Below are 26576 nucleotides of genomic sequence, written 5' to 3' on the forward strand. Positions count from 1 at the left end.
GATGATATTAAACCCCACAAAATGCTTAATAAGCTAACAAAATGGATCTAAAATCAATGGCCAAAGCCAAAAATATAGAAAAACTTGAAGGAAAAAGTATATGTTGGAAGCTAAGAAACATCCTGCTGGTTGAATCAGTTTAAAGATTATAGATAATGAATCGGATTGATCACATGTAAAATTTCAGTCTCATATCTCATCAAACATCCTTGTATATTGATATGCATCTCCTTATATGTCTATGCACTACCTATTGGTATTTTAAAAAGTATATGATCTCTATTAATTTTTCAATGTTTCGGTTTGCTACTTGGCAAAATTCTATTTGGACTGAAAGTATTTAACATGCATGTGAGTGGAGACTTTAGGGTCAATTTGTCCACAAAATTTGAGCCGCATCTGACTACAATGAGATAAATCTAAGTGTCCATCAAGGAGATTCTTTCCTTGATGTCATCTAGGAAAACTAGGCTCAAATATGAAAGTGAGAATAATTCATATTCAAAACAAAAATTAAGAAAGAAATTGGAAAAAAAAAAAGGTGGAAATTTGTGCTATAACGCTTCTTCCTCTTTTAATCATGGGATTTTTCAAAAAAAAAAAATTTTCCTAACGATGGGTATCCAAGCTTTTGGCTTGACTAGTTCCGCGGGTCCATACTGACCCCACAACCACATGGATCGGATCATACCGGGGTTGAATGAGAACCATTAAACTTTCACTAAAAGCAGTGAAGAGTATTAAACACCCCCGTGTGAGTGGCCCAAGGTGTGCCTAGTGGAAGTCAAACTTAGGACGTCCAACTTTATGGCTTGTACCAAGTTCGTTGCTCACCAACTGCGCTATTGACACCCCTGAAAGTGTCATATAATCTGTAACCTTATTTTTTTGCCTTTTCATTACAACAAGAAGACCTATAACTACAGTATTTTTTTTCCTATACGTGGCTACAAGTGTTGTCACCAGTCTATAGCTATGATTTTACTATTATAGGACAAGGGTACTCTATCACTGCCAATTTCTTAGTTTCAGATTTTTTTTTCGCAACTATAACTACAAATATTAGTTGCGGAATTTTGTACCCCAAAATTTGTAAATGCGGTTCAATAGTGACATGTTTCCCATATTACCCCCTCCAATGCCAAACTACACATGGCATACGAGGGAACCCTCCCGGTATTTTTATTTTAACTTTTCAATACAATAGAAAGTTATATGTATGTACACGGTTGTCATTTCAACCATACCTAGACATAAAGCGAATAACTTATATAAATGAGTCTAGATCAGCTTCTCCACATGGGGACGGGTAGGGATGGATATGGACTGTCAATGGTGTGGGTCCTACACACCTTGGAGGGTCCAGATTTGTCGCTTCCCATCCCCATGTGAGGAGTGGGTCTAAATTGTGTGTGAATTCCATTTCTACCTCTTACTAAATGAAAGGGCGGTCATATATGAAAATGGATGGTTGCAAAGATTTTCTTGCTACATGAGTCTGCAACCAAAGAAATAGAATTTCAACAGATATTTTGAAAAATACTAAACCTCATAAGGTATTTATAAACTCAAAAGGAAAGTAAATAATTCCATTTCTATGTAAATTATGCCATCTAAATATTACTTAAGAGTGGAAACATCGTGATCAGTTGTTAATTTTCTCATGGTTAGATGGATTGCCACCATCTAAAAAACCCTAAGCCAAGGATAAACAAACCATATGAGAGAGAGAGAGAGAGAGAGAGAGAGAGAGAGAGAGAGAGAGAGAGAGAGAGAGAGAGAGAGAGAGAGAGAGAGAGAGATTTTAAATTGTGAAGGGTGGGTTTGTTCTCAGGATGACCAGCATATACATGTGAGCAGTCGGCCTTAATTAAACATGTCCCATATATCATGTCCCATGTCAGGATCTATTATTAGAATACGAAATGTTAAAAGATATACAGAAACTTATGAGAAAATGAAATCAAAGATCCCTTTTAAGTCCAAACCATCTTTTTTCATATGACCCCACCATTACTCCAAGCTTGAAACACATAAGATCTATGGTCTCAGACCCCAACAAAAGAAATTAAGCAAACGTGTACGTAGGACTTGAAATGGCTGGATCATGGAGATTGAGAGGGGGGAGGAGATAAGCGGTCCTCCCCTTCCCTTCCAAGCTCCAGTTCCAACACCTTTTACTGCAACTATACAAGAAGATCCAAATCAAGACAAAAATGCTCAAAGAGAAAACGATGTGAGAAGACCAGAGAAGTGATGTACTGGTCATCAACTTCTTCTGTTTATGTATGTTGTCATGGTTTGGGGTGACAACCATCCACCCTGTGGTTTTCATTGTCTCTGGTGTTCCACTTCAATCATCCAAGACACCCATTCTAACTTATTCAAATAGATAGCTTTTGATTGAGAAGTGAGAACCATGCATGGATAATGCCAAATATAAGCATCATATCTTGACATGTGGCGTTATCGAATTGGATTGTAGTTTGACATTTGGAAACTGAAAAGTTGGCTGATGATGACTTCCTTTGGATGTGTAGGATTCACATTTTCTCTCTATCTACTGAGCTCCCCCTAACCAACCCACACAAAAATCACCTTTTAGGTTTCGACCTTTGGATTGTTACTTGAAGCTAATTAACATGCACATGAACTAAAAAAGAAAAGAAAGGGGAGAGGTGGGGAAGGGGGGAGTCGGTTTGGTGTGTATAGTAGGTTTTCTCATATACATATTTTTAAGGATCCAATGCAAGATGGTTGCATAATATAGTTTAAACTTTGTAACTCTATTTTGGGTTGTCTCTAGCTATCCTTTTAGATCCACTTCGGATCTCCTTTTCAGGTTGATTCGACTGTAAAAATAGGTCGAAGATTTTGTTGTGGAGCTCTCTCCTTGATTTCATTTCTTGTTCTTCCAATTTAGATTGGTGGGAGAGGAGGTAAGGGGAGATGAATATCTAAGTTTCATTTAATATATTTTTCATTCACCAAAAAAAAAAAAAAAATACTAGAGGGAAACCAATAGTATCTTTGCGGGCCTCTTGAGTCCTAATCCATATCATTTGTCAAAAAATCTGTTTGGATGGAAACATTTATCTCAACTTCAATGATTGGTAGGAAAGTGAGATATTGAGACTCTCACTGAGACTCTACATAATCTTATTAATTTTCCTTTACCGTAGGTGAAACTAACACCCTCAAATTGATGGTCATGATCACCTCGAACACCCTTTGTATATTGAAGGTCTGAAATTCCGTTCCTTCTCCCAACGACCAACCAAAATGACGGGCATTCTTCTTAGTGGGTGAAGAAAAACTCAATCCAAAAACCAAAGTTTAACTTTATTAGTTTGCGATTCATGCACAATGATGTGTTGTTTGAGTTTATAGAGCCTATGTATAGTAGATTCTTGGAATTTTATTTATAGTCAAAAGATAAAAGATATAGTGCATTCAATCCATGTAATCCACTGTAAAGAGTTAAATATGTGAATAATAGATACACAAATTGAAATGCAAAATTTGAGAAAAAATGTCATTTTTTGAATACCCAGGAGTCATTTTCTAACAAAAGAATCTAGCTAGTTCCATCACTAGGGTATAGTTAGTTTCCAGTAGCATCACATGAAGCTTAACATGAACTCCAGCAGGATGCCATGGCATGAGTTTGTCGAACATGCAACTTTCCCTAGACTTATGCTAGGGTTGGGGGGAGGGGATAGGAGTGTCGATCTTCCCTAGACTTATGCTAGGGCAGGGGTGGTAAAAGGATCGAACACGCAACTTTCTCTGGACTTTTGCTAGACTCCATCCGTTGGCTAGTAGCCTGCCGTGATGCCACAAGCATTTCCCTGTCTACATGAAATTTAGCATTAAAAGGTAGTTGAATATTAGTATTTAATATATTTTAAACTACAATAAATTGGGATATAGCCTTTTTATATAATTAAAAAAAAAAAACCACATTTTCTACCTTATTTGTCAAACAATTTGACCAAATCAGCCTCCACTACCAGAGATGCCTTCATTGGGAGAATTTTTCCTGAATACTATTATACCTTAAAAAAAAAAAAAAAAAAAATCTACTTTATTATCTAATTACATTTACTTTAATTTCATATATATTTTTTATCTAATATATTTATCCAATTTTTATATATGTGCTGATTTTTTTTATTTTTTATCCTCAAGGTCAAAATTGTAGGATTCCTTATACCTATATATTTCATCATATTGTTCTCTTGTCCTTAAATTAGTAACTATGATATTAATCATCAATTTGAATATTTTCATCCACATAAGAACATATGGGAGTTGAAGGCTCACTGGATTACCCTGAGCATCATTTGAACTTTTTTTTTTTTTTAGTTATTATTTTTATGTTAGAAGCATCTAAACAACAAAGATGAAGATATTATTTTAATCAATAATCAAAATTTTTGAGGTCTTAATATAATTGACAGTAAAATTAAAATAAATAATAGAACTCTTCTAATCATTACTAAAACTGTATCTGTGACCAGCATAAAAACTTACTAAAAGCTGTAATTTATTTACTTCAGTTATTCATGTAGCTTGGCAAGGAAATTTTGAGTCATGGGTACAAGACTCTTTACATGTATGACCTATTGCTCATGCAATTTGGGATCCTGATTTTGGTCAACTAGCAGTGAAAACCTTTACTTGAGGGGGCGCTCTTGGCCTCAAACAAATTCTTGGATTTCAATAGCATAATATGGTGGGCTAAGGAATCCATTTTTTAATTCCAATATTTGGTAAGATTTTAAATTAGTTGCATATTCATGATTATTAAATTTTCATTATATTTATTTATTTATTTATTTTTATTTCACTTCATTTTATTTTCCTATACTTGTAACCAAACGGAAATTGAAGGGCAAATTTGGTTGTGACCAATGTTGGTTACCATAAGCCGGTAATCTCTTCTTTAGCTCTCGATCTACATTGTAAATTTACTTTCCCACCTCTGAAATGGAAAAGCAAACTCACTACACTCTTACCCTCTATTTTGAAGAATCAACTATACACACTGGAGAGTGAACAAAAAAACTTACATGTATGATCACCATCTGTTACAAACACTACAGCAGTCCCTTTCTGAAATCACATTGATTATCAAATGGGGGAACACTGGGGACAGCTGATATAAATAAAAGGGAGAGGGTTAGGAATGCTGTCAGTTCTTTGGTAAGTTAGGGATACATATCAATCATAGGACTAGACACACTACAGCAAGAGGTCTTTTTCCAAACAATGAAAAAGAGGGGATGACACATGCTGAGCAACCTGACTGTGTGCCCAATCTTTTCCCCAAATAAAAATACAAGGGAATGTTAGCTAGTAGGATCAACTAATGATTTTTCCCTAGAATTTGCATTCCAGAAGTAAATCATACATGCCATCTTTAGGATTATTGACGAAAAAGAATCAAGGGGATAATTTGATCAGTGAGTTTCAAAGTGTGAAATTTGATAACGAAAAAAGATCTGACTAATGTTTTTATAATGTCGATTGTCGACCTGACGCACAAAACTCTCCTCAATGCATCTAGGCTTAGGATTAACAACATAAAACATTGGAGGAAGAAAAACATCAAAAGGGTTTTTTTTTCCCCTATCCCTGAAATGCTTACTGTAGAATATATAAACTTAGGATCAATATGAGCTTCCCTGGACCTTAATTGGTGCATCCAAGATGTGAAAAATATATATGGATCAAGACCCAAGACTCAAGACATTACATGGAGCCTTGGACACCATAACCCGATTTATCCTGTTTAATGAAATGAGGTACTTATAATTTGGTGTTTGTTTTCACTTCCTATCCATTTTCTATGGTCTAAGATCCAAACCCTAGCTAGTCATTGTAAAGGTTTTGATAAGACATGTTTAGTTCGTATACCTCTTTCAGAGACAAGATGGGCCGTACGTGGGCCTAACAATTGGATGCAACACAAATTATGAATGTACCACGTGGTCGATCACCTTCACCACCACTCTTCCCTCGTCGGAGATGGCCTTTGTCCCGCCGATGTCGGCTGTCACTTTCTCTCATTTACTTTTCTGTTTCCTTCCAAACCTTCATTCCTCTCGCTTCAATAGGTGCCCAAGTATTGGCCCCCCTCAACACCCCCCTCTCCCTCTCTCTCATTATTGGGCCTTTATTTGTTCTTACAAGCCTTAAACATTTCCCCACCTAAAGCCCAATTAGAGTTTATGGTGTGGGACCCACTTGTTAATTCATCAACAGATGCTGATCTAATGGCTCAGGCTTCTTCATATATTGGGCTTCGGCCCAAGATCTATACCAACCTGATAAGTAAGAGAGAGAAAGAATATGAGATAGAAACCATACTTGGCAAACTATACGTACGTGGCAGTATTTCTATATGACCTTATAATCACGTAAAATTACTACAACAGAACAAATCTAACCAGTGTCTCATCTATATAAGATGGTGATCAGATGCAAAGGCCAGAGACAAGAAGATCAACCCACTATAAGCTTCTTTTTTATTCTCAAAAGGTTTCCTAAAGAGATATGATGGGATCTGTATTGCCATGCAAACGTGCTCTTCTTGTGGTTCTTTTCTTGTTCTTCATCTTCTCCATCACTGTTGAAGGTATATTGATCTTACATATTTTAAAATGAAAAAGAGAAGTTGATCAGAAGAACGCTTCTCATAAATTTGATTATATATATCGGTTTTTTTCTTGTTGCAGCTAGAAGTTTAAGGACAGTTAGTATTGAAGCCAAAGCTGATAATCATCCAGGATTGGGTGAAGAGAAGAGTCACAGTGATCTGTTTGTGCCTAAAGAGAAGGACCCAGATGGAGGAGACCTAGTGACCATGGATTATACCCCAGCTCGGAGAAAGCCACCAATCCATAACTAATTTTCAAGCTTAGTATCAAGATGTTAAGGCTACTATACATACTGTTTGATTTTCAGGATAATAAGTTAGTTTTATAAGAGAAGAGATTACGAACAACCATAGAATAATCAAAGCAAAGGGTTATAGTCTTATAGGTGTGAGTGATTAATAACATATAATTACCTAATCAGGCTAAATTTAATAGGTAATTATCTTAGAAGTGTCGGTCTAGTTTAGCTGGCTGTAAAGTAATGCTCATATCTCTGCTGCTTTGTAAAATATAATATTGAAAACCAGTTAATATTGTGAAAACTTGGGTTGGTTAGTTCTTCCTTCAGTGTAGCTCTCCCCCCACCCCCCAAAATCTCTCTTCCCTCCTCCTTGGGTGTTCTTGTATTCTTTGCACTTTATTGAATATATTTTCTATTCACCCAAAAAATATTGTGATACACAACATCAGCTTTATCTTTATATGTGTTCAGATTTTTTTTTTTTTTTGGAGGGGGAGGCGAGGGGGCAAAAAAAAGTATGAATTGATATTTGAATTTTTTCATTGAAGGGAAAGGGAGACAGGAATGAGAAAGGAAGAAGTTTTCCTTCATGACACGCTGACAATCACCACGTGATCAAAGGGATGAGACCCCTGCAACCCCTACCGTCAGTTCCCCAAATGGGCTATGATGAACGGATTTCTATTCACCATGGCCATAGGAAAACTTGGTAGAATGAGAAAATCTTTACTAGAAAACATAAATACATAGTCTTTCTAAAATACAAACAAATTAACTAAACATCCAAAGCTTGTTGAATTAAAGAATTTGGAGTCTTGTGATGACAGGAGAATCTGCTAAAATGACATGAAAGAATTCAGCTTGAATATGATTTGACCAAGTTGTGTAGCAATCTCACATCGATTCCATCGCATATCTAATTCGACAATAATAGTTTTAGCATTAATTACTTGTCTTTGGAATACTTAATTCAACTCAAATAAGTCTTATCCCAATTACTTGGTAGAAAACTAGAAATTTAAATCACCAAATTCTAGCCAACTAGATGTCTCCCTAGTCACTTGAGTCATAATCAAATTAATGATGCATGTTTTACAACAAGCCAACCATATATCTAATATAAATAATCAGCTCCACAACAACTACCTAGCATAGTTGGTGAGCTGTGGTGTGCAAAAAACCTATACTCTTCAGGAGGTCTCAAGTTCTCATGAAGTCAAGACAGTACATACATCCCATCTTGTTCCTATGTATCATGAATGTTTCCTATTAAGAGCTTGTCTAAGAGCTCATCATCACCACTACCATTGTAAAGCTAAAAGGAAAATTTAATTAATCTACCTAAAGGCCTTATCTTTTACACCATAAACCTTCTATATTCATATTAATTAAATTATTAGAACTATTCAAAACAAGGTCAAAGAACATGCAATATATGGTAGAAGGATTCCCCTCATGGCTATTAATGAGTGTTTGTTAACCTATTACTTTTGAAGGACATGACAAGCAAATTACCGTTGACGTTTCACTAATTTGAATATTAAAGTTGTGTTTGGTATGCATTCTAGGAATAAATTTTAGGTCTAAAATATATTATGAATCGAGAATTAATATAGAAGAATCAAGTTTCAAAATGTGTAGTAAACCTAAAATCTATTCCGAGAATGCATGAGCCTCCATTGTGGTGTAATTAAATGTCATATAAGAAAGTACATATTATCTTAATTGTAGATGTACATATCAATTTTACAACAAATTAATTTTAAAATCCATGATTTTATGGAAAATGACAGATGTTAAAATTATTTATGTCAGCCCATCTTGTATATATCCTAATATTCAACTAATTATATGATTAAATGATAAGATGCATATAGCATTATTCTCCAACAAATTCCGTGAAATTATTTTAATATTCTCTAGTGAAGCAAATGGAGAATAAATTTTCATTTATTGGACGGAGATAAAGAAGTTTTGTTGAGGGGAGTATCCATGAATTTATATTTGCATGATTATGATCACCTTAACAAAGATCACATTTAGAATAATCAATGAACGTAATATTTCCTTTGCTTACATTGCATTTTCATCTAAACCAGTATAGCAAAGTGAGGGAATGAAAGAGCTCATAAAATGCTGATATCAGGATTATTTATGTATTTATTTATTATCTATTATTTTTTTGGATGAAGAACTAATATATACAACAAAGCACGATAAATAAAAAGGCCCCTTACAAGAGAAGCCATGAAAAGAACAACAAAGAATAAACAACCCTTAACTAGGGGAAGCAACAAGATCTAGGAGGATCCAAGAGTTGAGGTAAACCCCAAGAAGAGATCACAAACCTATTTCCGGGGGCGGCGGCGGGGCAGCACGGGGAGAGGGGGGAGGAGTAGTCAATACATGAGTCTTGGTAGGCTGGCACCTTCATATGAGATCGATTCCTAGATTTGGTGGATAGTTCTAGATTGCCTAATCCAATTCCTAAGGTTCCACTTCATCAAAATGTGGTAAATGGTAGCTATAAATGCAGTCTTGCCAATTGAATCTAAAATAGATTTCCCTCTGTGAAGTATTTCCCTATCCACCTCCACTCAACCTTAAGGTTCCCAATCTTTGATTGCTAGACTAACATTTCACAAATTAAATGAGTTATTAGAAGATTTTCCTTCAAGGAAGTCCTAGCATCATGGTCTAGGTTAAATGTTTAAAAAATATATAGGAATCAGATTCGACAGCGGGTGGTATGTTCGTAACAATCAGCATGTTATCTTTCTCTTGATCAGAAATCAACGGTTCAGGCAGCGGCTCGAGGGTTAGGAGGGTGGCGAAGGTGTTGAGGCCAACGTGGCAAACTTGACAAAGGGGCTACCAAATTACCATAGTTCCTAACAACTGTCTCTTTCTTGAAGGACAATAATGACCCTATAGATTTCCATAACTTGAGGCTCACACTCAGTTACATTTACTTGACAGGTTAGCCAGTCTTTTCCTTCTTACTTTAGGACATTCTAGTACCTCAATATATTTCAACTTGGATAAAAATCAAATCTTTAAGGGTCAGTGTTGTGAACATCATTCTCTCTCCTTTCGTATTTTAGAAAGTAATTTCAGTTTCAGATCTCTCTCTCTCTCTCTCTCTCTCTCTCTCTCTCTCTCTAGATTTTTGGAAACTAGACCTAAACGTGGCTGAACAAGCCGTGTATTTCAAGCAAGAATGGATGAAACAAACTGAGTTTCCAAAAAAAGGGAGAAAAGCAGAGACCAAGCAAAAAATCTTCTCGCTCTTCAAAACTTTTCTTCCTTTGATCGTATTCGCCCAAAGTGAGTTCTTCTTCTGGTTCTTCAAAATTGTTTTTCTTTTGATCATCTTCGCCCAAAGCGAGTTAATCTTTCTAGTTTAGTTATTCTATCTGAACTTATCAATGAAGCCACTGATACGCAATGTCTGGCGTTCAAATTTTGAGGAAGAAATGATTTCCATAGAAAGCATAGTACACAGTTACAATCGGATTGCCTTTGATACTGAATTTCCTGGTTTTCTTCGCAACACACCGAGAAATCCATCTGAAACTGATCGGTACGAAGATATCAAGTTCAATGTCAATAGCTTGAAGCCAATACAGTTCGGTCTTACATTCACTGATGCATACGGTAATCTCCCTCACTCCGGTGGTGTTTGGCAATTTAATTTTAATGATTTTGATCCTGCCATTGATCTTCACGTGACTGCATCCGTTGAGTTATTACTTCGGAATGGGATTGATTTGGAAAAGAATAAGAGAGAAGGAGTTGATATTAAAGCATTTTCTGCTCGGTTTGGAAACATCATAAGGTGTGAAGGACATAGGATTCAATGGCTCACGTTTCATGGGGTTTATGATATTGCTTACTTCATTAAGGTCTTGAATGCAAATAATCCAATGCCGGGAACTCTTCAAGAGTTCATGTATATGGTTGGAGCCATCTTTCCTCAGCTTTATGATCTGAAATTTATGGCCAAGTTCTGTCATGGGTTGTTTGGTGGAGAATTGGGTTTGGAACGTCTAGCTAAGATACTTGAGGTGAAGCGTGTTGGGGAGACTCATCAAGCGGGTTCTGATAGCTTGATCACGAGCAATGTGTTTTCAAAGATGAAAAAAGTTTATCAACTGATTGAAGGAGCTTATGAAGGTTATCTCTATGGTATTAGCTTTAGAAAGAGAAGGTGGGTCCCACTTGGGCCACCCCGGCCCCACTTCATCACTGTGGTTCCAAATGGATATTACCGTGGACAACCCTATTTTGGGACAATCAATAATCCACTTAGGTGGTCTCATTGTCATGCATTAGTTCCTACTGTTCATGTTTCATATTGTCAATGGAGCATGCACCATTAAAATGAAATCTAAGAATTTACCATTGTAGTATCGATTTGTTAATGAAGAAACCGAGAATTTTTTTCTCATTTACTGCTTATAAATTGCTTCCCTACTAGCTTTTTTATAGCTTTCCTAATGTTGTTGGATTTTATAGTTAGTTTCATTTTAAAAATCGCGATCCAATGGCCAATCTATCAATATGGATCTGTCTTTCTTCAATTCCTCAAGCCAGAGTGGCAGCAAGCAGAGTGCACCTCAACATAAGTGACATCATCCGGTTTGAACCCGTATTTCTGCATTTCTTTGAACAGGTAGATCGCTTCTCTACCATAGCCATGGTGTGCATAGGCTGCAATTATTCCATTCCAAGACACAAGTCACACAACATCCCTTTTGCTTGATCTATCAAACATATCTCTTGCAATATCTATCTCCCCACATATAGAGTACATACTCATGAGGGCCGACTCTAAAAGTTTACTATTCTGGAAAACTGATTTGCTTATGATCTAATGGATTTGCCTTCCCTCACCAAGCCCTGCTAAATTGCTACAAGCACCTAACATGCTTGCGAAGGTTCCTTGATTAGGCTTGATTCCGTCAGCCTGCCTCGCTCTGCCCATCTTGAACATATCCAGTGATCATTGTCGTCCAACAGACGAATTTCTTCTGTGCATCTCATTGAACAGTTTCCTGGCTCTCCTTAGATCTTCATTCTGAATAAGGCCCATAATTATCGCATTCCATGATGGAATGTCCCTATCAGTCATTCTCTCAAACAAGTCTTGAGCTTCATCGGGTCTCAAATTTTGGGCATAACCAGTTATCATGGCATTCCGAGAAACAATATTTCGCTCAGGCATTTTATCAAATAGAGCTCGTGCTTCATCAGACCTGCAATCATTGCTGTCCAAAATATAACTTCTCTTTCAGGCATCCTATCAAAAAGTCCTCTTGCTTCATCAATTCTTTCATGTTGAGCCATGGCTGTTATAATTGTGTTCCAAGAAACAACATTTCTATTAAGAATTTTCTGAAAAAATAGTTCAAAAGCAGAATCAATTCGACCATTATGTGCATACCCAGAAATCATAGTGTTCCAAGATATGACATTCTTGTGAGGCATCTGCCTAAAATGCTCCTCTGCTCCTAAAATCTGGTTCAATTGGATATAGCCGGACAACATTGTGTCCATGTGACAACATTCTTCTTTGCATTCACTTCATCAAAGAGAAGCCGTGCTTCTTCTATCGTTCCACATGGGGTTATTCATGTATGATGTGAGATTAGGGGTGTCAATACCTAAATCGAACCAATAAAATCATCCCAGGCCAAGCCGATTGAACCTATACCAACTAAATCGAAGGCTTATTGGGTCAATTTTTGTCTGAGAGATTGTAACCTCACTAACAAACCAAATTGCACTAGAAACCGAACGAATCCAAAACCAAATTGGAATCAAATTCAAGCCATGAGCGAAATCAAAATAAACCGGTAAGAAATCAAAAAAGTCCAAAATTTATTAAAAACCCAAGTTTTTACATAGTTTTGTATGAAAAATCAAACCCAAATCGGATGAAAAACCAAAGCCAAACCAAAACCAAACAAACACCGAAACCAGATTTCTTTATTAGTTTGGTTTTGGTTTCACCATTTCCACAATAAAACGATTCAACCCATACCAAAACCAGGCCAAATTGACCCGTTGACACCGCTATGTGAGATAATTGTTTTCATATGACCCTAACCCCAACCCCTATCATATCAATTGATTCATATTAATTAGAATATTAATATCATTCATGATTGATACCAATACGAATGGTTGATACCATCGATTCGATGTTAATATTGAAAATTGTGACCATATGAAAAAAGGCGTGTCAATGAGTGAGGTCGTGCTAGGTCAGTCGGTCTTCCCACTTTAGCACCTCATACCAGGATCGACACATTTACGTAATCAATTGTCATAAGTTAGGCATGATCCCATATCAATTTGATACCGATCTTTTATTAGGCTTCTAGAATCGGATTGAGCAGACTTTAGCTATTGAGACATTTATCTCTAACTATAGCTTTAGACATATTTGATTGAATTGGACAATAATGGAAAGATCTCAATCGAATAACTATTGGATAGGATTTCGGATTCCCCACAAAACCGACCGAATAACATTAAATCTTGGTTCAAGTCCAACACATTTAACAAGCGGTCGAGCCTGCTTTTGGTTTTATATATTGGGCTCAATTGTTCCTTGAATTGGCACCCTCTTAAAACCCTCAGAAAAGCAAGCAAACCGAAGTCTAGAGCACTTGGTGTCCAAATCAAATTTTAAGAGGAATTATTAATCTCTTCCTAGTACTATAGTTAAATATCAAGTTTCCCCACATTTTTTCAAATATTTCACTTCCCTCCTCTCAAACGAAAAGATTCTAACTACCGTGCATGGATGTTTGAATTGGTTATTAAATCTACAATATTTTTTCATAATGACTGAAATACCCCCATACCTGTAGAAACCCAAGTATAATCAAATAGATAACCTAAATGTGTGCCAAACCCTGATCCTAAGCACAAATAAAGCAAACCTTTAAATTCTAGCTTAATGTCTTGCTTAGTAGCTAAAGCTAAAAACACGAGCAAAACTTACTAAAATATTGGGGGGGGGGTCCTTATAAGGATAGGTTACAGTAGTAAGTCAGAATGGAGATACATAAATGGAAAAATTGATATTATATATGAAAAAAATATGAGAATTAGGCAATAAACATCCCACTATGATTAAATCGGTATATCTGATTAATTCCAATTTAAAAATAAAAGTCGACAACTGAGGCTATGTTTGGTAGCCAAGAGAAGAAAAGAAAAGAAAAGTATGAAAACATAATAAGACAAAGAATGAATGATTACACAATGATTTTCTATGTGTCTATCTCTCTCCTAAAATTCAAAATTTTTTGAATTTTTTTATTTTATTTTATTTTCTTCTCTTGCTTACTAAACATAAATACTCTTTTTATTTTCTCATCATTTTTTTTTCTTTTCTAGATCCTTTTCTCTTTCCTTTTCTTCTCCTGGCTACCAAACATAGCCTAAGTGATTAGTTTTCGGACGACCCGAAATTTATACGAAAGATTCGGTCCAACTAATGTTATTATTTTAAATTTTAAGTCCTGGTGTCTGCGCGCGCGGGAACTAAATTTGGGATTCTGAGTAAGGATTTCAGGAAAAAAAGAAAACGAGGATATGATCGAGTGAGGAGTGAGGACTGAAGAAGATAGAGGATCTGATCGAGTGAGGACTGAGGAGTGAGGATCTGATCGATTTGTAGGAAAAGGATTTCTTATACGTAGCTGTTCTTTGCCCCATCCAACAACATCCGTCACCGCTGCTAGTCCCAGGCGACAATCAACTATGTGCGCTGCAGTGCTGCTAAACATATTCGCCCTAGTCCATTTACTTCTTGATCATCTTATTCTTCTTCTAAATTGAGTATGTATTTGATATTAATTCAATTGGGTTGTTCTAGATCTAAATTTTGTCATACACAAGACTTCGAACTCCAGAGTTGAGTAAAATCTGAAATTTTGGCATTTTCCAGATCTAATAAGGGGAAGAGAAGGATCGATTGAAGAGGAAGGGTTTCTGAGGTCATGAATTGCCCAAGATCACAAGTATTTCGCGTATTATCTCCTCTTTTCCTTCTTATTAACTCTTATTATCAAAGTCCCTTTCAATTATGTTGGAGAGTTATGTACCTCTCCTTCTTCTTACTATTAAATTCCCTTTAATAGCATCATTACAATAATACAGCAGTCAAACTATCAACTCTCTCTCTCTCTCTCTCTCTCTCTCTCTCTCTATGTTTTTGACAGATGGTCAGATATCAATCTCACTGGAGTTGAGGAACCCAAGTATATTCCAGATTTTCCTTGGTTGATATAGAGGAATTCAGATCCCACCTCTTCTTTTGTCAAACAACCTATTGAATCACAATGGATTTTGTAATTCCAGATTGAGATTTTTTTTTTCAAGTTGTCATTTGATTTTCATTTCTTTAATGTGGTGGTGAAAGCTTTCAAATCGACATATAAAATGAAGATGATATGTAAGCTATAAACTATTAGTTTGCATGCATAATATGTTGTTTGACATGTCTACTGATTAAATTAATTCTTTATGGTCCATTGATGGACAGGTATGCATGGTGGTAAGTTAGAAAGCCTCAGTCAAGGAGCTTATCTGTAATCTCTTGTTTTGGGTAGCAAGGTAAATTATGGTGTTTTGGGGCTTACCAACTCTAGTTGAGGACCGATTTGAGTCTGGTCAATTTTAATTATATTATGTATCAGTTACATGTTGTCACCCTTTTTTCATGTATGTTTTTGAGTTGGCTATATTTTAGTTTTAGAAGTTGCAATTAATGCTGTTATGATGTATGCTTATTTCTATCATTTTTCTTCAGTCCAACAGTGTTGGTGCCAACACCTATCTCTTTCGCATCAATTTTTTTTTTTTTTTAATCTGGTGAAACATTTGTTAAATTATGGAGAGTCACAGTCAAATCTGTGGTAAGTTATCAGTTGATAACAAGATTTCTGTTTTGCTATAGACATTATATTCAATTGGAGTTGAAGTCTCTTTGAGCAAGTAGTAAGACCAGAAGACTTATGTGGTATGATTATGTTCAACAGAGGCCTAGGGATGCTCCGGTAGTGAGGAATGACATGTAGAATCTAAGTCTTGTCCCTAGAATGACCTCGGTTAGAGCTTATTTATTGGCCAGGATCCATGTAGTTCCGGTCCCATTTAGCTGAGTTACTTTTATCGTGTTGGGCTGTGCCTCGTTCTTCTTACTATCATCGTACATCTTTCACCTCTATGAATGCCTTTAACTCACCTTTTCCTTTTCTTTCTCTTTTTGTTAATAAATTTCTTACAGGATGGTACACCATGATCCATTCTGAAACTGACCCATTCCATCACTAGTGATTTATGGCAATGGGGGCATCTACCTGTTTTTTGTATCAAGAAGTAGGAATAATTTGTGGATTCTGATTAGTGATAAAAACCTTGTAATCTGTTCAGGGTTTTTGAAAAAAAAAAAAAAAAGAGTACAGGAGCTGGGTTCTAATGATCAATCTCCCCAAGAGCTAGTTAATTTGTTCTATTTATCCTAGAGAATGATACCACACACATCTGTCATGGCTAATCCAGAGGGTCCACCCCCCCACCCCTCTGTGATGGACATCATGGTATCCCATATCAGCTCCATGGATTTCAGCAAAACCTTTTGTCCTTTTGTAGTTGTGCCATACTACTATGAGGTTGTTTGATTTCTACTGAAGTCTTCACCTATTTCAAACATGCAGCTTCTGACAAGTGTGAAAGAAATGCTAGGGATAATGACCACAGGGAAGTCTACTAGTGTTTTATCGGTTACTTTGACTATTATGAAATGCAATCAGCGTATGAGGAACTGTACAATGTCTGGAAAAATGTTTATTTAATTCCACTGAGCTCATTTTCAGTTTTTTGACTTTATATTGTCCATTTTGTCAGTGCGTTCAAGCTCTTATCTTTTAAACTATAGAATGGGATGAGGACGCCTTCTCTGTTTCTTCCCATTCAGGAACAGTGACAAAATACAACAGCCGTTAGATATTGAAAATAATGTTCTCATTTGGTTTCCTCCTCCGGTTGATGATGAAGAGGATGAGTCGGATAATTCGTTGAATATGATGATGAGGATGATGATGTTGGAGAGTCATTTGCTATGTTCTCATCTAGTAGCCTTAACAGTCAAGCGTTCAGTAATTAGGGAGAAATTTGTAGATTTTTTTTCTTCTGAGAAGTGTATAAAACTTGTAAACTCTGCATGGTTCAATTATTGTTTTGGGAACCAATAGAAGTGATCCATCCCTAAGGCTTCTTTTTTTTTTTTTTTGGGTGGGGGGTTGTGTATAAGAATGGCAAAATTGTAGATTGTGCATGTTTCAAATTTTGTTTCGGCAACCATTGAAAATCCCCCACCTCAGTGCCCAGTTGGTTAAATGTTTTTGTTTTGTTTTTTTTTTTTTTTTTTACCTTCTCCCCTGTTCATGTGTGATGGATTTGACTTTGACCATACTTCGGTTAATTGATGCTTTGCTTCTTCCTTTGTTGGGACCTGCAAGAAGCTGAGCTTCTTTGCTTTCTTTCGTCACAGTAGGTGGAGAAAGAAAGAGCCAAAGCAGCAGACCAGTAGTAACATTATCCACCTTTACAGACATTTATGAAGAAGGTTCCGTTTAACACATCTTGGCTGAGCAGGAAGAGCAGGCAACGAAGTTGTCGGTTGAAGGTGCTCTCTTCTCTATTCTGACATCCCGAATAACTCCTTAGAAAAATAGATTGAGTTGTGCAATCTTCATTCCTCGAAGATAACTTATCCTTGCCTTGTAGACAGCTGAAATGCCAGATTTCTACGCTGATGAAGAATATGATCTCAGCGGTTTTGCTGTCGGCATTGTAAAGAAGGATTCAGTGATTGATGGGAAAAGCATTGTGGAGGGAGATGTTCTCATTGGACTTCCATCTAGTTGAGTCCATTCTAAAGGATTCTCTCTAGTCGGAGAAGGTCTGCTGGTGTTAAGAAAATCTTTGGCTTTTGATTATCTCCACTTGTATCTTAAGAAGGTTTATTTTGCTTTTATTAATCCGCTATAAAATTCAGTGGCAATTTCTGTAAAATTTTAAAATCCTCAATTTATTTATTTACAGGGATCTTGCTCATGGTGGCCTTTCTTTGAAGGACCAACTTCCTGGTGAATGTATCACTTTGGGTGAAGCTCTGATGCCACCAACTATTATCTATGTTAAACAGGTAATTCCTTGCCTTCATTACACATTTTTTTCCCACTTCTTGGGTATTATAAATGGTACCACTTATGTATTTTTTAATCGTTGAAAAAGGTACTTGACATCATCAGCAAGGGTGGTGTGAAGGGAATAGCCCACATCACAAGTGGTGGCTTTACAGATAACATACCTCGAGTTTTTCCAAAAGGTCTTGGAGCAGCAATTTACAAAGATTCTTGGGAAGTCTTCCAGTGTTCAGATGAATCCAAAAGGTAAAAATTAAGAAATAGGGAGCTTTTGATTTCAATCATTAGTTCACCTCACCTTTAATAATGTGAAAAAGGAGGTCCTCCCCCCCCACCTTCCCCAAAAGAAAAAAAAGAAGGCAAGGACCGAAACATAGATGGCAGCTGACAGATTAAAATATAATGACATATATTCTTTGTATTTTGATTATTTCTTTTCCTGAGCAGGCTGGAGGAATAGAAGATGCTGAGATGTGGAGAACCTTCAATGAGGGTATTGGGATGGTTCTTGTCATTAGTCCAGAGACTTCAGTTAGAATTCTTGCAGAGAGAAGGAATTCTGCATATTGTATTGGTGAGGTCGTAAGTGGCGAAGGTGTGATTTATCATTAAAATCTCGAACATTTTTCTCTTTGATCTTTCTGTAATTTATTTGATAGCAAATTTTCTCATGCAAATAAATATGTAATTTTGATAATGCTGTCTGCTTTTGGCATCAATTGTTCTCTTGTGACACAAACTCCTATTCTCTTATTATATATTAGCTCCACTTACAACAGGACGGATGGCCTAATCAGCGTTTGGGTTGGCTTGGGGATTCTACATAAGCCTTTCATGTGTTTGGGTTCAGTTACGAGTTGCTACTGTACTTAATTTTCATTTTGAATTTGATTATTTTCTTCACTTCTGTTCATCTGTTTTCTTTCTTTTCTATGGGTTTTACCTCCTCTTCCCCTGCTCTACTCATTCTGTTTTGCATCTTCCCAGTTCCCACCCAGTTATCTATAGGCGAGGTTTAGTTAACTGCATTAGGTTCAGCTTTGTTGGCTTTGCTCTCCCAGTGCCTAGGACCAAATTTGATCATAGTTGCCATGCTGTTAAGGTGAGCCAAGGCACTGGTTAGTATTATTAGAGCCTAAGCACCTATGCTATTTTCCCTCAACAAGGCCTTCTTGGTTAAGCTATGCATAAGATAGGGTTTAGAATAGGACATTTCAGGTTAAGTTACTTTAAATTCAGGCTTCAATGGACAATTTTGATAGAAAGGGAGCGAAAGACACGTCTTTGGATTAAGTAGACTTTGTTTGAGATTGACTATGAACCTTACCTCTCTAGTTCTATTGCTTAATTATAGATGATGGAGCTTTATTGTAGGCGACCAGATCTCTTCAACATTCTCTAAGCTCCGGGCTTTAGACACCTGTTTGTATTGTATGGCCTTGACGTCACATTATGGAGTGTGCCTCTAGGGAATGAGCTTCGGCAGTATGAACCAACTGCTTAACATGTTTGGTGTTTGGAAATCTTATCAAATCAATATCTGCTAAGTTGTTGGTTCATAGTATCATAGGCAGTCATTGCAGTAGGACTACATTCAATGCCAGTGCAATGAGCTTGTATAATGGTTCAGGATTCACAGGTAAAACTGTGGCTAAGGCTCTGTACTGGCTTTGAGCCTGATACTCAATGCAAGACAACTTCTGAACCTGGTTTCCTTTTCAGATTTCCAGTTTGTGTCAGCATCATTTTCATCCCAAATTGTAACAGAAGTCCTAACATCATAGGATTTAAGCTAATCCAGTTTGTTTATGTCCAAAGTCAATGTCCATTTGAACCTCGGTTTTACATGGTATTTTGTGACCTGATCAATGAATCTATTTCATGAGACACTTGAATACCAAATAATTAAAGAATTTTTTTTTTTTAAAAAGAGAGGATTAGAATGATGATAAGGACAACTTTATCCTTAGTCCTATGAAAGCAAAAAGGAGGCCAAACTAGGCCCCAGTTTATCTTTGATGGTTGCAGATTTGGATTAGTATATGCTGAAAATTTGTATGTGTTTGGAAACATTTGCATTGGATAAATCTTGAAAATTATCATGCCACAACAGCATTCAAGAACACATGTAGTTTCAAATGAAATATTAAGATCAAAGGTATAGATTGTGTTGCCGAGTATAACCTAATTCTTCAATCGAGAATGCGGAGTCATTTATGGTCCATGTAAGCTTCTGCTGTTTGTTGGGCTTATTTCATATTTATTTCATAATTATCTTTGTATCTATTGAGGGTATCTTTTGTGTAGGTCACTATTGGGCTTCGAGTTCTTACATGACCTGTTCCAGATCGGTCACCTGAAATCTACATAACTCTTGGGGTGGACTATAATCATACAGTCCTGTCTTCCATAATCGATGAAACCTTGAAAGATGTGGTGGCACAGTACAATGCCAGACAGCTTATCACTCAGAGAGGGGTAGGTTATACAGCCTTGCCTTTGGAGTTATATTATTATTGTAATCTTGAATGTTATATTAAAATTTTTAACAGTGATAAGCGTCTATTTGCAATTTAGAATGTATTTTAACAGACTTTTCTTATTTTCTTGTCCACAATGTGCTTCCTTGGAGGATTGCAATAATTTAAACTAGTGTTGTTTTGTTCCAACTTAAAAGAGGAGCCGTCTATAGTTGATTTCAAGTGTGTCCTAGAGTTAACTAATTATAGCGAGAAAGATTCCACACAGTTGTCATTACTGGTAAAGCACTGGGAGTATAAGCTATCTAATGCCGACCGCTTTCTCATTGAAGGGCTGGACAACCTAAGCAAACAGAGGCAGGAAGTGGAGCTCAAGGAATTGGAGATTCTTGAGGAGCTTTGAGATGGGGAAGAGAAGTTTGCCGGTGACAAGCGTTCAGTTTCCATTATGGATGAGATTTCCCTACGGTAGAAAAGGATGTTCAAAATAAAGCCTTGAAATAGATGCCAAGTATGAAACTTATAACCACTGGAAGCAACGGGCCTTGCAACGAGAGAAACTGTAGGAGACAAGTATCCAGAGGGAGCAGACACTCGTGAAAAAGTTACAGGAGAACATAAAAAATCTTGGAAGGCAATACTCACCTGTGGAATAATTGTCTCATATTTCGAAAAGAGCTGATAATTTCTTGCATTTTATTCTCCAGACTGCGCCAGTTGCCATTGGGCATCAGGTAATTAGATTCACTCACAATTTTTCTTTTGGAGGATTGTGTGTGGGTTTATATTATTGCTTGTGTTATTGAGACTGCAGATAGAAAATACTTATTGTCTTATTCTGAATTTCCTCTTCTTTACCTCATACTGGCATTTGTTGGTCGTTTAAGACAACTGTTTTAAATCTCGACAAGAAATTGGAATTTTAGTGTAAAGACAAAATTGTTTTATGGTCAACTCTTCCAATGATGTGACATTTCTATCATAAACCAGCCATTATATTGTTCTCCACTCTGTATTTCATTCTCCTGTAGATTGAGTAATGTAGGGAGAGTTAGGCTGCAAGAGAACAACAATAACAGTCTAACACCCAGGCCTACAGAAAATCAAGATTGCATTGAACTAACACAGAGCTTTGGGACAGAATAACAACTTAGGAATAAAAAAGAAAAGGATAGGAAGAAGAGGATAGGGAAGCCAATGGGTTCTCACTGCATTTTGGCCTCTCATCAATGGAATCTCACCACACTCTCATAGAGCAAACTGTCTCTCACAGCAACATAGTTGTAAACAACTCTTCATTAATCGTTGGGAGGATTCTCAATGGTCCAGTACATAAATATAGATAGTTGATATTACAAGAAATGAAATAAAGTAATTAGAAAGTCCCTTAGAAGTCATTATTACTACATGTATGGCAAGAAAACTGAATAACAACTTAGCATCATAGTTGTTAAGGTGGTGCCTATGTACCTTATTGGTGTTGCCTTAATTTTTCCCCCCTCGATTGCCATCGTCGCCTAGAGGCCGTTTAAACAATGGAATGGGAAGAGGACACCTTGACTTGGTCAGATGGAAAATTTAGGCCTCCAATTCAAAGATACAGTCCACTATCTCTGACAAATTTTGCCTTGTTTTATGGACGGCCCAGTGTCATGCACAGAGAAGTGGTTCTTACTAGCTAGTTTTCCTATGGGCATATCTCCTCAAATTTGTGCATCTTGTTTAGGGCATAATTGGGAAAACAGATATGGAGATATTTTCTGGTGCTGGTGTGAAGGAAGCTCAGGACTTCATGAGAGAAGTCCTAGAACGTGGAATACCTTTAAAGCGGGAATATATATTTGACACAGAATTATTTGGTACGAAGACATTTTTAATGTATGTGGAGCTTATATTTAGCAAGGTAGGAGAAGCAATTGGTGTAAATTATATGGGAATGGATATCACTGACCAGGTAACATTTCCTCTAGAATTTAGATTTCTTTGCAATCTTTTGTTTATCTAGTTCTCTATGACATTCTTGTGTAGTAGCTTTTTTATTCATGAAATCGCTATTCTTTATTGTCCAGATGTAGTATTTTTTTCTACTCTTACAGGATAATATGGACCACATTAAGATGCAGTTACAGTGGTAGAGATAAATTTATCCTTGTGCATGTCTTGAGAAGACAATTCAGAAGTATATAGGAAATAAGGATGGGAGAGGAGTCGAATGGTTGAAATATAATACTAACATAGAGATAGTTATGGATTTCTTAACCCCCACACCCACACCCACGCCCCCTCCCCCTTTATTCGCTGTGTGAACAAGGTCTTGGTATGTATGGGCATTCTGGGCAGGTCGCAAGAAGCCGCTGGTCAAAGGTTTGGACCAATCGCAATTCATCACCATCTTGCTCGCTTCCAATTGATGACTGAACAAAAAAAAAATAAAAAATGAAGATACAACTAGTTATGGATAAAGATACAAAGGCATCCAAAACCTAGAGCAAATACTAACTCCTGATTGCATGTTCCAATATGAAGTCTGTCCATATGACTCCTCTTGTCAGTTAATTCAAGAAATCCCAAAGTACGTATCACAATTTTTAATTGATTTGACTTCATCTACAGAAGAACTTACCCTCAAAGAACCTGCTTTATCTCTCTATTGAATAAACCAGTAGAATCTGACACTAAACAATAGCTGATTTTCAAATAGGTTCGGATGTCTTGCAGGCAGATGCACTAAGTTAGAATATGATCATTTGTCTTATGTGGCTTATTTGAACATAATTGTCAAGACCATGGGCACACAATATATGTAATATAACAATGATAATTTATATAATTATGCTTATATGCAACATATAAGCCATATCAATGCAATATGATATAATTATGCTAGTAATGACCCAAAATGAGAAAACCAACTTATAATAAACAAAGCACATAATATAATATACACATTCATAAAAGAAAAAAAAAAAAACAATTTTTTATGTAAATTCGTGAAATGTCAAATAACTGATATAATATAAGGTGTGTTGTCACAAGACTACGCCAAGACATCTAAGGTAGTTGCCTTTCTCGCATCAAACAAGACATGCTGCATCAAACAAGACATGCTGTCGCATTGGACCCATGATAGTGCCTAGACGCCAAGGCGTCACCTTGATGACTATAAAAAGGGTGTATCCAGTGCACGAGGCTCCCGCATGTGCGGGGTCCAGGGGGTGAGAAATACGCAAACTTACCCCGAGAATGTCAAGAGGCTGTTTCAATTGCTTGACCATCAGGTCGCAACATTCGTACTTTTACCGTTAGACCAAGCGCACCCCTTACCTTGATGACTATAATTATAATCATAAAATTACTTATATTCCCTTACAATTTACAGATACATACTTCTCTTCATCTTTTCCATACTATGCATGTGCATTTGTGTTTGCTGCAGGTTGGGGGGAGGATTCAATAAATTTGTTTCATTTTTGCTGTGGCTGGTTACTTGCCTGCTTGTGTGCAAATGATTTTGTTCTTGTTATATGACCTTTGCCTATGGTGCTTTTAGAATCAAATTTGCCTAATTAAAGGAATTGAAATCCCAAATTATTTCTTATTTGATTAAAGAAAGGGAAAATAACGTAATGTTCAAGCATTATTTTATTTATCTATAGGGTTAGTCTTTATAATCACTTTCATTCATCTCATATTCTTTCTTTTCGATATCAGGGTGAAGTCAAGATGTCTCTGTGGGAGTAAATGTCTTTATTCTCCTTTGCTTTGGAGATGTCTTCTATATAGAGCAAGTTCTTCTCCAATCACTATGGTTATCTTTTCTATATACATTAATTTAGCAGAACATATATATTGGAAGGTAAGAATCAAAACCCTTCACTATAAATAACCATGACAAAAATATCGGCTAATGATTTGTGGCAATGTTTCAATTTTGCAGCGTAGGTAAAAGCAACGAACCAATAAGGAAGTTTGGAGGAAAGAGGTTGCTGCTAAGGAGAGCATTGATCATGGATTGGGCATATAGGGTCATTTGGATTGTATGTCCAGAAAAAATTCTCTATAATATTAGTTTTATTTGATGATTATATAAATATTAAATTTGTATGGATTTGTCTCATGTTAATAATTTTGGATGACATAATTATTAAGCGTTGTCTGGTTGGATCTAGTAATGTGTAACAACAGGTAATGATATTATGTATGTTAGGAAAATGAAATTTTTTTTTTTTTCATATAACTTTTAGGAACGGATTTTTTCGGTCTCCAAAAGCATGAAGCCTTTCCTAATTGTGACTGACTTATTTGTCTCTATAAGGCAGATATTATTTGCAATAGAATTTTTTTTGTCTCGAATGATAAAGTATTTAAAAAAGCCTTTCTTAATTGAGACGAAAGTAATCTCTCTTTATAAGGACACTATTGACGACTGAAATATTGTCTCAAATGAAATAGTTTTTTAATACTTAATGATAATAAGTGGCTGTGGCAAAAATTCATCCTTTATAGAGAAATATATTGTTGCTAAATGACCCTGACAACACAATATTTAGGACAGATTTTTCCATCGCTTTAGTCATTATTTGTGATGAGAAGTTACTGTCTCTAAATTTATCACAATTGACCCCTTAGAGACGGAAAAAATTTTCCAGGCCGTTGTAACGACAAATGTGCAACAAAAATTTAAATTGTCCGTAATATGTATTAGCGACAATATTTTGATATTTGTGACAGAAAAATTGTCCTGAAAACCCTTTTTTCTTGTACTGGTCCATCCCATCTTGTGCCTATGTATTATGAAAGTTTCCTATTAGGAGCTTGTTTAAGAGCTCGTCATCACCTCTGCTATTGTAAAGGTAAAAGAAAAACTAATTAATGTACCTAATGGCCTCATCTTTTACACCATAAACTTTATATATTCAGATTAATTAGATTTCTAGAACCATTCAAAACAAGGTCAAAGAACATGCTATATATGGTAGAATGATTCCCCTCATGGTTGTCACTGAGTGTTTGCTAACCGATTACTTTTGAAGGATATGACAAGCAAATTACCCAATGACGTTTCACTGATTTAAATTTCAAATGTGTTTGGTATGCATTCTCGTAATAAATTTTAGCTCTAGAATATGTTATGAAGCGAGAAATTAATATAGAAGAATCAAGTTTCAAAATATGTGGCAAACCTAAAATTTATTCTGAGAATGCAGGAGTCTCCATTGTGGTGTAATTAAATGTCATAAAAAAGATATTATCTTAAATATAGATGTACATACGAATTTTACAACAAATAAATTTTAGAAAATGGCAGATGTTTAGAACTATTTATGCCAGCCCGTCTTGTATATATCCTAATATTGAACTAATTATATGATTAAATGATAAGATGCAGATAGCATTATTCTTCAACAAATTTTAGAAAATATTTTAATATTCTCCATTAAAGAAAATGGAGAATAAATTTTTATTTATTAGATGGAGATAAGGAAGTTTAAGGGAATGAAAGAGCTCATAAAATGCTCATATCAGGATATTTTATGTACTTATTTTTTGGATAAAGAACTAATATATACAACAAAGCGCAGAAATAAAAAGGCCCCTTACAGGAGAAGCTAAAGAAAAAATATACAACAAAGAACAGACAACTCTTAACTAGGGGAAGCAACAGGATCCAAACCTATTTCTAGGGGCAAGGGAGGGGGGAGGGTTGTCAATACATGAGTCTTGATAGGCACACACTTTCATATGAGATCGATTCCTAGATTTGCAGGATAGTTCTAGATTGCCTAATCCAATTCCTAAGGTTCCACTCCATTAAAATGTGGTAAATGGTAGCTTTGAATGCAATCTTGCCAATTGAATATAAAATGAATTTCGCTCTGAAGTATTTCCCAATCCACCTCCACTCAACCTCAAGGTTCCCAATCTTCAATGGCTAGATTAACATTTATACAAATTAAAT

The 26576-nt window shown here is 36.1% G+C and overlaps 1 protein-coding gene, 1 long non-coding RNA gene and 1 pseudogene across 15 annotated transcripts; 2 read left to right on the forward strand and 1 right to left on the reverse strand.

The window, feature by feature from the left end:
• The first annotated feature begins 10334 nt into the window (after positions 1–10334).
• LOC122074400 (probable CCR4-associated factor 1 homolog 6) lies at positions 10335–11288 on the forward strand. The gene has a single exon (XM_042639221.1). The coding sequence runs from the start codon at positions 10335–10337 to the stop codon at positions 11286–11288; it is 954 nt and encodes a 317-aa protein (XP_042495155.1).
• Positions 11289–11450: 162 nt separating this feature from the next.
• LOC122074401 lies at positions 11451–12530 on the reverse strand (annotated as a pseudogene).
• A 1926-nt stretch (positions 12531–14456) lies between these two features.
• Positions 14457–24785, forward strand: LOC122073062. Of its 14 annotated transcripts, none has more exons than XR_006138654.1 (12): positions 14457–14945; positions 15470–15540; positions 17480–17614; positions 17716–17890; positions 18034–18136; positions 18226–18383; positions 18585–18732; positions 20445–20615; positions 20950–21351; positions 22344–22571; positions 24329–24473; positions 24555–24785. It is a non-coding gene; the product is annotated as an uncharacterized LOC122073062 (long non-coding RNA). The 14 variants fall into 14 exon arrangements; XR_006138652.1 differs by lacking the exon at positions 22344–22571 and having other exon boundaries at positions 14457–14767; positions 14873–14945; positions 15147–15540; XR_006138650.1 differs by lacking the exon at positions 22344–22571 and having other exon boundaries at positions 14458–14767; positions 14873–14945.
• The last annotated feature ends 1791 nt before the right edge of the window (positions 24786–26576 follow it).

The sequence above is a fragment of the Macadamia integrifolia genome, chromosome 3 (genome assembly GCF_013358625.1).
Source record: "Macadamia integrifolia cultivar HAES 741 chromosome 3, SCU_Mint_v3, whole genome shotgun sequence".
Taxonomy (NCBI): domain Eukaryota; kingdom Viridiplantae; phylum Streptophyta; class Magnoliopsida; order Proteales; family Proteaceae; genus Macadamia; species Macadamia integrifolia.

What these genes read in the sequence shown, in the direction of transcription:
- LOC122074400 (XM_042639221.1), top strand. Translation starts at nt 10,335, where the DNA reads ATGAAGCCACTGATACGCAATGTCTGGCGTTCAAATTTTGAGGAAGAA.